Source organism: Oncorhynchus mykiss, chromosome 19 (genome assembly GCF_057628025.1).
Source record: "Oncorhynchus mykiss isolate SJ-2025 chromosome 19, ASM5762802v1, whole genome shotgun sequence".
NCBI lineage: Eukaryota > Metazoa > Chordata > Actinopteri > Salmoniformes > Salmonidae > Oncorhynchus > Oncorhynchus mykiss.
In genome coordinates, this window is record NC_143040.1 from 20127364 (window position 1) to 20140269 (window position 12906).

General features: G+C 43.4%; 1 protein-coding gene across 5 annotated transcripts in view; it reads left to right on the top strand.

The window, feature by feature from the left end:
* LOC110498649 (serine/threonine-protein kinase DCLK2) overlaps positions 1 to 12906 on the top strand; it is a 79674-nt gene that overhangs the window by 7609 nt on the left and 59159 nt on the right. For all 5 annotated transcript variants that reach the window (XR_005037661.2, XR_016488815.1, XM_036954293.2 and 2 more), the window contains exon 2: positions 3604 to 3959. Coding sequence is in view for 3 of the 5 variants with exons in the window: in XM_036954293.2 (XP_036810188.2) it covers positions 3604 to 3959 (356 nt within the window). In the remaining 2 variants the exon portion in view is untranslated. The remainder of the gene's footprint in view (positions 1 to 3603; positions 3960 to 12906) is intronic.

Here is a 12906-nt window from a genome sequence, read left to right on the forward strand (position 1 = left end):
GTGATCTCAGCTGTTGTCCACATGAGGCCCTGCTGTAGGGCCACTGAAGGGTATCATCCACCCAGGGTCCGCTAACCTCTCTGGTGATGCTGCACCTGAGACCCCCCTCTCGTCCCCAGAGGTGTTAGGGACAGTCACCCCTCAGCCCCCTTCAGAAGGCCACTTCTGTTTCTCCAGGCGTTCTGATCTGAATTGATGATGGCTCCGGGTCTCATTTGGTGTCATCGTTTTCATCTGTTTGGGTCCCCCAGCTGTAGCCTAGCGTCGTTAATTAGCCTTTGGTTAATTGGTAGATGAATAAATCCAGGCGTCGTGGGACTCGCCGTCTCAGAAGTCTCTTCCTCCTCCTTTCCATCCCTTTTTCTTTTGTCTTAACGCAAATGAGAGGAACCATGAGAAGAGCAGTAGATAATACTGAGTTGTAGTTGAGAAGATAACAGATTGATATTAACCTCATGTCGATGGTCCTGGTTTAGGTTGATCTCAGCGTGGTGTTGGTGATCTTATGACCAAAGGATCTTCATTTTTTTCAGTCGTGGGTCTTGAAAATAATGCTGGGTATTGAGCTATTCTGGAGGGTTAGACATCGTCTTCACACCACTCTCGCAAATGACACCTTTCCCTGACGGATGACACCTTTATTTAAGCAAGCTGTTATTCTGTCTCCACGGTGACTCCTTCACTGTTGTCTTCCTGTTCCTGGATGACTAACTGCTGAGAATAGGATGTTTTGGTTATCAAATAATAAGAGCAAGGTTGACTGCATTAGGAAAAAAACTCAAATTTACCTTAGCTTCTGTAAGCTTTCTATACGGTTCTAGATGGATAGATTCTGTTCATTCATTGTTAGTTCCCCTTCAGGTCCTTTAGATTCCCCTCTCTCCCTCTTGTACAAACAATAACAATGTTTTTTCGCCTTAGTTCATTTAGTGTGATTTAGCATCACATCTCTATCTCTTACATATAATAACGTTTTCTCACCTTTCTTAGTTCAGTCATGTTGTCATCGATCTGTGCCTTGAGCTGGTAAAAGGTCAGATACGCAAGTATAGTGCTATGTCATGACAGAGCAAGGACATCAAAGGCAGCAATATGGGTTCACTTAGTTGCATGCGTAGCATATTACATGCTGCTACAGTGTGCCATTCTGTGGTTTCATTAGTGTTGTGACAAACAGTAAAATCCATGATGAATGATTAGATGTTAGCCATGCCCAGAATGTGAAAATAAAAATCCTGCATGTGTTGTCCTCCCACAAATCGCCTTCAAACACAATCACCCAACCTCACATCCTCCTCTTTCCCTTATTGTGGTTCCATTTATTAGCCTTTTGAGTCTTCAAATTAATCTGGCCTTGGCTTGAGGGGAAACACAAACACATTTGCTAACTGTTACAATGGAATGTGGACAAGGAAAAGGAAAAGACTTAGCTTTGGAGAGTATCCAATGCAGCAGGCCGAGAGAGCTCACAGAGAGGGCTGAGTTACACTGACTGGCTGGCCTCCGTCTCAATGTGGCATTTGTTTCCACTGGGGAACCTTAACTCCTTGTCATCCACAGTCAAGCCGACTAGTTACTTTCCACGTCATGTGGCAAATTAACACTCCTTTAGTCATTTAGAATGAATGGTTATTAATTGACAGTTGTAAAGTATCATTCAGAGCTGGAAAATGCGATGGAGTTGATTACTGTAGCTTCAATAACTAAATTGCCCTACATTTGATAAGCAGTTGATGGATTTGATTTGATATCAGTTTTTATAAACTGTTGATTCAACGATTTTTATGAAATATACTGCTCAAAAAAATAAAGGGAACACTAAAATAGATCTGAATGAATGAAATATTCTTATTAAATACTTTTCTTTACATAGTTGAATGTGCTGACAACAAAATGACACATTATCAAATTTATCAACCCATGGAGGTCTGGATTTGGAGTCACACTCAAAATTAAAGTGGAAAACCACACTACAGGCTGATCCAACTTTGATGTAATGTCCTTAAAACAGGTCAAAATGAGGCTCATTAGTGTGTGTGGTCTCCACGTGCCTGTATGACCTCCCTATAATGCCTGGGCATGCTCCTGATGAGGTGGTCTCCTGAGGGATCTCCTCCCAGACCTGGACTAAAGCATCCGCCAACTCCTGGACAGTCTGTGGTGCAACGTGGCGTTGGTGGATGGAGCGAGACATGATGTCCCAGATGTGCTCAATTGGATTCAGGTCTGGGGAACAGGCGGGCCAGTCCATAGCATCAATGCCTTCCTCTTGCAGGAACTGCTGACACTCCAGCCACATGAGGTCTAGCATTGTCTTGCATTAGGAGGGCCAACCGCACCAGCATATGGCCTCACAAGGGGTCTGAGGATCTCATCTCGGTACCTAATGGCAGTCAGGCTACCTCTGGCGAGCACATGGAGGGCTGTGCGGCCCCGCAAAGAAATGCCACCCCACACCATGACTGACCCACCCGCAAACCGGTCATGCTGGAGGATGTTGTAGGCAGAAGAATGTTTTCCACGGCGTCTCCAGACTCTGTCACGTCTGTCACGTGCTCAGTGTGAACCTGCTTTCATCTGTGAAGAGCACAGGGCGCATTTGACAATCTTGGTGTTCCCTGGCAAATGCCAAACGTCCTGCACGGTGTGGGGCTGTAAGCACAACCCCCACCTGTGGACGTCGGGCCCTCATACCACCCTCATGGAGTCTGTTTCTGACCGTTTGAGCAGACGCATGCACATTTGTGGCCTTGCTCGAGGTCATTTTGCAGGGCTCTGGCAGTGCTCCTCCTTGCACAAAGGCGGAGGTAGCGGTCCTGCTGCTGGGTTTTTGCCCTCCTACGGCCTCCTCCACGTCTCCTGATGTACAGGCCTGTCTCCTGGTAGCACCTCCATGCTCTGGACACTACGCTGACAGACACAGCAAACCTTCTTGCCACAGCTCGCATTGATGTGCCATCCTGGATGAGCTGCACTACCTGAGCCACTTGTGTGGGTTGTAGACTCCGTCTCATGCTACCACTAGAGTGAAAGCACCGCCAGCATTCAAAAGGGACCAAAACATCAGCCAGGAAGCATAGGAACTGAGAAGTGGTCTGTGGTCACCACCTGCAGAACCACTCCTTTATTGGGGGTGTCTTGCTAATTGCCTATAATTTCCACCTGTTCCATTTGCACAACAGCATGTGAAATTGATTGTCAATCAGTGTTGCTTCCTAAGTGGACAGTTTGATTTCACAGAAGTGCGATTGACTTGGAGTTACATTGTGTTGTTTAAGTGTTCCCTTTATTTTTAATTTTTTGAGCACCATAATTTGCAAATACATTCATTAAAAATCCTACAATGTAATTTTCTGGATTATTTCTTCTTTCTCATTTTGTCTGTCATAGTTGAAGTGTACCTATGATGAAAATTACAGGCCTCTCTCATCTTTTTAATTGGGAGAACTTGCACAATTGGTGGCTGACTAAATACTTTTTTGCCTCACTGTGTGTATGTATGTGTATATATATATATATATATATATATATTTTTTTTAATATATTTATTTTATTTTAAAGAAGCATAAATTCTAACTAGTTCTCCCCTCTTCCTCCCTTTAGGTGAGAGCTACGTGTGTGCCTCCAACGAGCCCTACCGCCGAGTGGACTATACCAAGAACGTTAACCCTAACTGGTCAGTGGGCATCAAGGCCGGCCAGTCCCGCTCCCTGTCCTCCCTCAGCACCCTGGTAAAGGGCGAGCTGCAGCGTAGCGAGGCCAGCCTGGGCACCAGAGACTTCATCAAGCCCAAGCTGGTGACGGTCATCCGCAGCGGGGTCAAGCCCAGGAAGGCTGTGAGGATCCTGCTGAATAAGAAGACGGCCCACTCCTTCGAACAGGTGCTGACCGACATCACGGACGCCATCAAGCTGGACTCCGGGGCGGTCAAACGGCTCTACACACTGGAGGGAAAACAGGTAAGATGATAGTAATTCTGTAAATGCAACAGCATGGTTAATTCCTACAGCACAAGGGTCTCAAATCCAATCCTGAGGTAAATGATGTGGTTATTTAGCCATTTTTTCCCCTTCTCCTAAATGGCTTACAGACAGTTGTCTTCAACATATGTGGCCCATGCAGCAATCAAACCCTCAACCTTGCTGTTGCAAGTAATGAATAACGATACTTTGGGGACTCTATATTAGAGTATGTTGGGTTAAACCCAACGCTGCTCTGGAGATGGGAATCAGTACCAGATGGGATATCCATATTGAGTTTTCTGGCCAAAGGTCTTATTCATAGCATAGATGCTTCATGATTTATGAGTTTCAGCTGTATCAGCACTCAACCATTATACTATTGCTAATCAACCCAAACCCCATGGTGCACTACAAGTATCTCCATGAGAGTCGACCAAATCAACAAATTTCATGCTTTGTTTGGAATACAGTGTTTGGTTTTGGCCAGACATAATGGGACCCATCTCGTCCAAAACGTTGAGTCCAAAACCTAAGTTTACCAAAAAGCACCTGGATGATCATCAAGACTCTTGGAAGAATGTCCTATAGACAGATGAGTCCAAAATATAACTTTTTGGACGACATGGGTCCCATTATGCCTGGTGAAAACCAAACACTGCATTCCACAGTAAGAACCTTATACCAACGGTCAAGCATGGTGATGGCTTGGGGATGCTTTGCTGCCTCAGGACCTGGACGACTTGCCTTAATAGAAGGAACCATGAATTCTGCTCTGTGTCAGAGAATTCTACAGGAGAATGTCAGGCCATATGTCTGTGAGCTAAAGCACAGATGGGTCATGCACCAAAACACACAATTAAGTCTACATGGCAAAAAAGCAACAAATATGACGTTTTGGAATGGCCAGACCTAATCCCAATTGAGATGTTGTGGCAGGACTTGAAACGAGCAGCCCAGGATCATGCAGTGTTAGTTATCAAGAACTTTATCTTTGCATTTCCCCCCAGCTTAGTTTAGATTGGTGTAAATGTCGCTGAGTTAAAGCAGTTCTGCATGGAAGAGTGGGCCAAAATTCCTCCACGCGACATGGGACTGATGAACAAATATAGGAAGCATTTGGTTGGAGCCATTGCAGCTAAAGGTGGCACAACCGGTTATTAGGGGGAAATTACTTTTTCACACAGGGGCATTGGGTGTTGCATAACTTTGTTTATGAAATAAATAAAGTAAGTATGTAATTGGTGTATTATTTGTTCACTCAGGTTCCCTTTATCTATTTTTAGGTTTTGGTTGAAGATCTGATAATGAGAAAGGAGGCAAATACTTTTTCACAGCACTGTTTGGTCCTATTTAGTATTTACATCTAGACATCTACAGTATGTCCCAAATGGCACCCTATTCCATATTTACCACCCTACTTTTGATCAGAGCCTTATGGACCCTGGTCAAAAGTAGTGAACGACATAGGGAATAGGGTGCCATTTGAGACGCAACCTAATGTGCTAGTGATGAACACATGATGCATTTAATTTCCCATCATGGGCTTTAGTTTTAGATTGATATAAATGCTGCTAGCCTCATCTGAGGAAGAAGATTCCATCATAATGGATTAAGGGGGAGTGGATTTAGAACATTTCCTAGAAGTCAGGTTCCACAGTTGTTAAAGATAAGTGGATTTTCTGATAAATCTGGATTGAAATGCAGTCTGTGTTTTTTACAGAGCTTTGAAAGTTGGACCTCTTATTTCACAGGCAATGGTTATGACACTGTGCTGAGAGGTGTTAGGCCAGTGGTTCTTTGATAACGGCAGGATCATGATGCCGGTCAATGGAGTCAGTTTTTGTGAAGGACCGTTCGCTTAGAAGTATACAAGACATTGAGACATCTAATGCAGCAGTGAAGGTTTCAGTGCTAAACAAGGCTAAAGAAAAGAGAAGCAGTATCCCCCAAAATCCCATTCCTTCTATCTGAACTCTGAATATTGTCCTAGCAGAGAACACAGTTGACCCTTCTTTCCTGACAGATTCCCAGAGCCGGCGGGAATCTTCACGGACGGGCCAGAGAAGTGACTCATGAAAATAATGATCCTTATCCTCTCAGACAGTCAGGCCGGCCAGCCAAACATACTGAAGCCTCTACTCAGAGGAGGCTCTATATCAGGAGGAGAGGCAGGGTCTGGATGATTTCTCTCTCTCTCTCTCTGACAGAGAAGACAGTTAATGTGTACAGTAGGCACTTTCAGTATCTGCACCTGTTTGCTTTTGTTTTGTGGCAATGAACCAGTCTTGCAGCACAAACTGAAATACACGGCAGTATTGGACCAGAAATTGCTGTCCAAGCTTGATTTTCAGCCCAGAGAGATGTTTTAGGTACATGATCAGTGATTCACCCCTTCAGTCCAAATCTGGCTGCTTATTACTCGGCCGTCCACAGAGAGTACAGGGATGGAACGACAGACCGAACGAGAGGAGAAACAAGCGATGACTGAAAAGATCAGCCATCACCTCTGAATCGATGGTCTCGCTTACTCCCTCTGGTACTCAACATCGCTGCTCTTTCAAAAATGGCCAAGCATAGGCTACAGCATGATGGATCCTTGGGAATGCCCCATTAGATATCCACCCCGGTACTAATTCAGTCCCATGTCTGTGACAGAAAGACTACTGACTCCTTGTCTGTCTTTATCCCTTCATGGATCGCTTAAACAGATTTGACAGTGCTGTGGGCTGAGACTTCATCATAAATGATGATGCAACACAGCTGCAAGTTGACTGGGACGTTTTCTCCATTCATCCATTAACATTTAGTGTTGTCGGCACTAGACAGGGAGAGGAGGAATCCTGTTTTGTGTAGAGATGAAGCAGAGAGACTGGGTGTGCGAGAAAGAGGGAGTGCCTTTCCTACTCTGTCCTTGGGGACCGCTTCAGGCAGGCGACTCGCAAGGGCTGTTTGGAATGCAATGTGGCGGGCGGTTTGTCTGCAACGCGCACTGATGATGTCACAGGGGATTTGCCTGAGGAAGCCGGTGGTAAATCCAAACGAGCGCTGCAGGGCTGTCTGGAATGCAGGCTGACTCTCTCTGGGATTTCACAGGGAAACCTCCTTTCCAATCTCCCTGTTTTTTTGTATATTCTAACGCTATGCAAAAAAATTGTCCATGAGCTGCCAGGCATATGCAAATGACACGATTAGGCTAATGCATGAATGAAACGGGTTGGCTCCAACAATACAGTTGTTCTCGCTCACAGAGAATGTTAAGTGTGGTTTTGTCTGTAGCTTTCAGTTCGATTACAGTCAGTTCTATAGCATTTAGTTATTATGCTGCTTGCAATTTGTTATGGCAGTGCTCCATTTGAAACTATGGGTTACTGCATATACTTGTAGACAGGTTAGCTGACAACGTCACAAACAATGCACATGCTTCATTGGGGCTGTGTGTCTGTGTGTTGTGATTCTGGATGTCCAGATAGCTAGCAACAGTAACAAGAAGGTGCCATGTGGGGAATCGTAAGCTAGTTTTATCTTGTTCTTGATACCATGTCTTGTCTATGCTAATATGGCTACAATTCACTAGCTAGTAACTGTAACAATGTATTTGAGAGACAACACGTGCTCATTGTGCAAATGTATGTATGTTTTCAGTAAACATTGGAGACTAAATATAGTTTACATGTTATCAACAATTTAAGCCGACCCCATCTGTTTTGCCCCGTAGTTGCGCATGCGTCGGTTTTGTTGCAAAACAACCAACCCGTCTATAACCATGACGACGATAGAAGAGTTGGCTACTGCACATACAGTATGGAACCAAGGCTAGCTCAAAGGACAGTACACAACCCTAACAGCAGCCCAGGCCTGTGGAGCTCTGAGGGATGGCTCATGTGCTTAAACACCATTTTAAAAATACCTGGCAGCCAATGGCACTACAGCCATCTCACCAATGTGTATAGCATAATGAATGGAGCCTACAGTAACTCCTACCATCGTTGAGAGATAGGAAGCACTCATTTAGAGTTTTAGCAGATCAATATTTCAGACGTAAGATGCTGTAATAGATTATCCCTGCAGATTATCCCTGGAGGTTAATGGGGAGGTATTCATGGCCCTACAGCTGAGTAACTGTGTCCTTTTGATTCAATGAGGCAGATCATAGGAAAGGCCAACTATGTGTGTATCACAATGAGGTTGGTTGCACCTTAATTGGGGAGGACTGGCTCGTAACAATGTCTGGCACGGAATAGGTAGAATGGTATCAAATGCATCAAACACAGGGTTTCCAGGTGTTTGATTCCATTCACTCCATTCCAGGCATTATTATTATTATTAGCTGTCTTTCCCTCAGCAGCCTCTGCTTGTGTGTATCTAATCAGAGCTGGGCGCAAAACAGGATGTACACTCATGATGCTTTGTCATTCAAAACATGCATTCAAAATGGAGGTCAATGTAGGGGTATTATGGCTGTAAATATCTTGTTTAAAACTTCTTAGTGATCCCTTTGCGCGCCAATCCCGTTAACGGACAACACCCAGTGAAATAGCAGCGTGCAAAATTCAAAAACAGAAATACTCGTAAGATTAATTAATTATTATTATAAGTGTTATACATCGGTTTAAAGATTAACTTCTTGTTAATCCAGCCACAGTGTCAGATTTCAAAAAGGCTTTACGGCTAAAGAAAACCATGCTATTATCTGAGGACAGCACCCCATCAAACAAACACATGAAAATCACATTTCAACCCGACACGGCGCGACACAAAACTCAGAAATAACCATATAATTCATGCCTTACCTTTGAAGATCTTCTTCTGTTGGCACTCCAATATGTCCATTAAACATCACAAATGGTCCTTTTGGTCGATAAATTCTGTCGTTATATCTCCAAAATGTCAATTTATTTGGCACGTTTGATCCAAAGAACACTGGTTCCAACTCGCGCAACATGACTACAAAGTATCTAATATAGTTAGTTACCTGTAAACTTGATCCAAACATTTCAAACAACTTTCCTAATCCAACTGTAGATATTTTTAAACGTAAATAATCGCAAAAATTTAACACGGGATAAACTGTGTTCAATACCGGACAAAAAAACTAAGTGGAGTGAGCTTTCAGGTCGCGCGCCCTTAACTTCTTACGGATAGGTGGGACAGTTGCGTCTCACTTGTGCAAAAACCAGGGAAAATGCAGCGCAGCAAATTCAAGAAAATTATATAAAATCAAACTTTCATTAAATCATATGAGATACTCAATTAAAGCTACACTCGTTGTGAATCCAGCCAACATGTCAGATTTTAAACAAGGCTTTTCTGCGAAAATTCTGAACGGTTAGTCCTCGGGGTTTTGCCTGCTACATAAGTTCTGTTATACTAACAGACATGATTCAAACCGTTTTAGAAACTTCAGAGTGTTTTCTATCCAAATCTATGAATAATATGCATATCTTATATTCTTGGCATGAGTAGCAGGAAGTTGAAATGGGGCACGCTATTTATCCAAAAGTGAAAACCAGAGTAATAGGTTAACAAACAGTACACTACACTAGACTCGACCCTCGTTCTGAACAGCCCTACTTCTTCATTACACAAATGAAAAACATCAACCAATTTCTAAAGATTGTTGACATCCAGTGGAAGCGATAGGAACAGCAAGCAAGTGCCTTAGAAATCTAGATCCACATAGAAACCCATTGAAAAGACAGTGACTTAAAAAAAAAAACATTCCTGGATGATTTGTCCTTGGTTTTGCCTGCCAAATAAGTTGTGTTTTACTCACATACATAATTGTAACAGTTTTAGAAACTTTAGAGTGTTTTCTATCCAAATCTACCAATTATATGCATATCCTAGCTTCTGGGCCTGAGTACCAGGCAGTTTACTTTGGTCACACTTTTCATCTGGACGTGAAAATAGTGCCCCCTAGCCTTAAGAATTTTTAAAGGACATCCATCCCAGCATGATCCCATACTTGTCCGTATAACCTTGTGTTTACAAATACCTACCATAAATGTACTTACCATAAGTGAGTCATATAAATACTCAGACATTTGACTGATTGCACATGATGTTATATGAAGTGTCATACTTGCAATGCTCGGCTGAGAATTTCCCCCCAACAGTTGTTGTCTCTGACCAGGCGGAGATCAAGAGTTTAGCTAAATCAGTCCCTGCCACCTGCTCATGAAACAACCAGGCACCAGCCCCTCTCTGGCATGGGATGAGGGTGTGGGATAAGGGAACAGACAGGAAACCGGCCCCATTGGAACAGATAGTAAACCGGCCAATGGTCTTTTCTCTCAGACCATACTGTGGCCTGCTGTCTACTGTAACTGTCTTGTCAAATCCTCTACATGTAATACAATATACAATATATCTGTACTGGTATGTACTGTATTCAGCTTCTCTGGTAGAGTTCTCTGGTAGAGTTCTCTGGTAGAGTTCTCTGGTAGAGTTCTCTGGTAGAGTTCTCTGGTAGAGTTCTCTGGTAGAGTTCTCTGGTAGAGTTCTCTGGTATTTTACTTGGATGTATGTAGTACACATGAGTGGACTTTTTTAATCTACTGTGTTTTAGGACCATAATAGTAACTATGTTTGGCTTCTAAAGGCGATTAGAATAGTATCAATTTAGAGATTTAACTGCTAAATTGTAATTATTTTGCCACTATGGCCTATATTGCCTTACTTCCCTTATCTTACCTCATTTGCACACACTGTATATAGACTTTTTTCTATTGTGTCATTGACTGTATGTTTGTTTATTCCATGTGTAACTCTGTGTTATTGTTTGTCTCCCTGCTTTGCTTGATCTTGGCCAGGTCGGAGTTGTAAATGAGAACTTGTTCTCAACTAGCCTACCTGGTGAAATAAAAATTCACTGCAGAAGCCTGAATCCTTACCCTTAAAGAACAAAGTTGGACTATAATGGACGCTGTCCACTTCAATGACCGCCATTCAGTCAATGGAATTTAATTTGATTTTGATTTCTGAAGGAAAATTATTCAGATAACTACAAATATTACTTTGGTTTTCTGGTCATATTTTTAAGTTCATGCCTTTGTAAATTCATCAAACTGTTGTGTCTGAGTAAATAAGCTATGCTTATACCTAGAACTTCTGATTATGTTAAATCTTTAGCAGTTACATGGTTAACAACATGATCTATGGGCTTTTGCTTTTCCACTTCTTCTCCTTGTCCAATCTGCCTGTCTGCCAAGTGAACTCTCTACATTAGTCTGGATAATCTGACAGGACTTGCCCTCTCTCTGACAGCGCCTCTCTCCTCCAGCTAAGCTGCTTTTCACGCTCCAAGATGCTCCCCATGCTCACGTCTCTGGACGGGCATGTCTCCTGTGATTCCTTCTAAAACAGACTCTGGAGGGGGTTGTCTGTGTGTGTCTGTCTGTGTGGCAGTGATGAGGTATTGTTGTTTGTCCCCCCCATGGCTGTCACATTGTCACTCACTATTACGTCTGATGTGTCCTGTGAAGGGTGAGAGGCATGGCCTTGAGAAGAGCCATTTCAGTGTGTCCTTTTTATCTAAGCTCTGTATTATAGTAAAGCGGATGCTTTTGTTATCAGAGAGAAGGGGTTCTCTTCTCAAGTGTTCGTTTCCCCTCCAAATAATTAAATTCCGTATTTAATCCAAAACATTGGATTCTAAGTCTTTAACGCTATCACACTGTTTTGGCTGTGTAAGAACATCATATATCCTTCAAATGAGAGCCTTGTACGGTTAGCGTAGCCGCTAGCGTATTAGATCCAAAAGCCCCAGAGACACGTCTCAAAAAGCCCATCAAATGCCTCACCCTTGGGCTTAGCAGCCAGCGCTAACAAGCTACCAGCGCTAACACATGAAGGACGGCCCGACTACAGCCTAGCCCAGCCTAGCCCAGCCTGCCATCTGCTCCTCCTCCAAACAATCAAATCGATGGTCCCAGGCAATGTCTGTGTCTGTAGGGGGCTGCCAACCAACACCCTCCCTGAGCTCCCCAACCAGGGCCCTGACCATCACTAGATAATTAAACGCATAAATTGAGGGAGTGCGTACCTATGTGTGTAGGGGGTTAAAGTGCAGCTTGTGTGTGTACTCCATTTGTAAACACAATGCACTCTCAGTTCAGCTCTCTCTCTCTACTTGATTGCTAAGCTGCTAGCCTGGATGAATGTTAATTGATATCCTCTGGGCTACATCAGGGCCAACAGACTCAGCTGCTGCTTTGAGAGAGAAACTTCTCTCTGTTTTACATCTCAAAGCCGTGTGGAGAAAGAAAGAACGGGAGCTCTTTGGCAGGAGTTGGGATTGAAGAAAGTGCCAGCAGTCCTATAAACATTGTAGAGTGAAATGTTTTGTTTATTTCTGCTTAACTTCACTGACATTTGGCCTCTGGAAGGAAATCGATAGCGAGATGCCATAGGAGCTACAGTATAGTGCAGTCCACTGCAGGAGCTGATTTGATAATCGATGTCCCCCTTGTGGGATTGTAAGAAAGCATGCATGTGTACACACACACACCTGTAGCCGTATTCATTTTACAACTTTTTCACAGCGTATGGACAGCACATGGTTCTATTATCCCCCCAGTCAGCAACCATTGGTAATATTTCTGGCTATATTATGGCACCAGTGTATCATTATCACAGTGAATGGCTGCCAGTAGGACCATTATGATGGACCTGACTACATCATCAGAATTGTATGAGCACAGATGAGGATCTGGCCAAGGGATGAGAGCACAGGGAGGGAGGGAAGTAAGGGAGGGAGAGTGGGAGGTAAAGACTCTCCCCTCCCCCAACCTAGTCAGCCTGCAGCATCACCACTCCAGACCCTCTTTTCCACCTATGCATCTACAGTGGTCAAGGGGTCTGAAAGGTACTACATGATTCCATGTGTTAATTTCATAGTTTTGATGTCTTCACTATTATTCTACAATGTAAAAATAAAGAAACC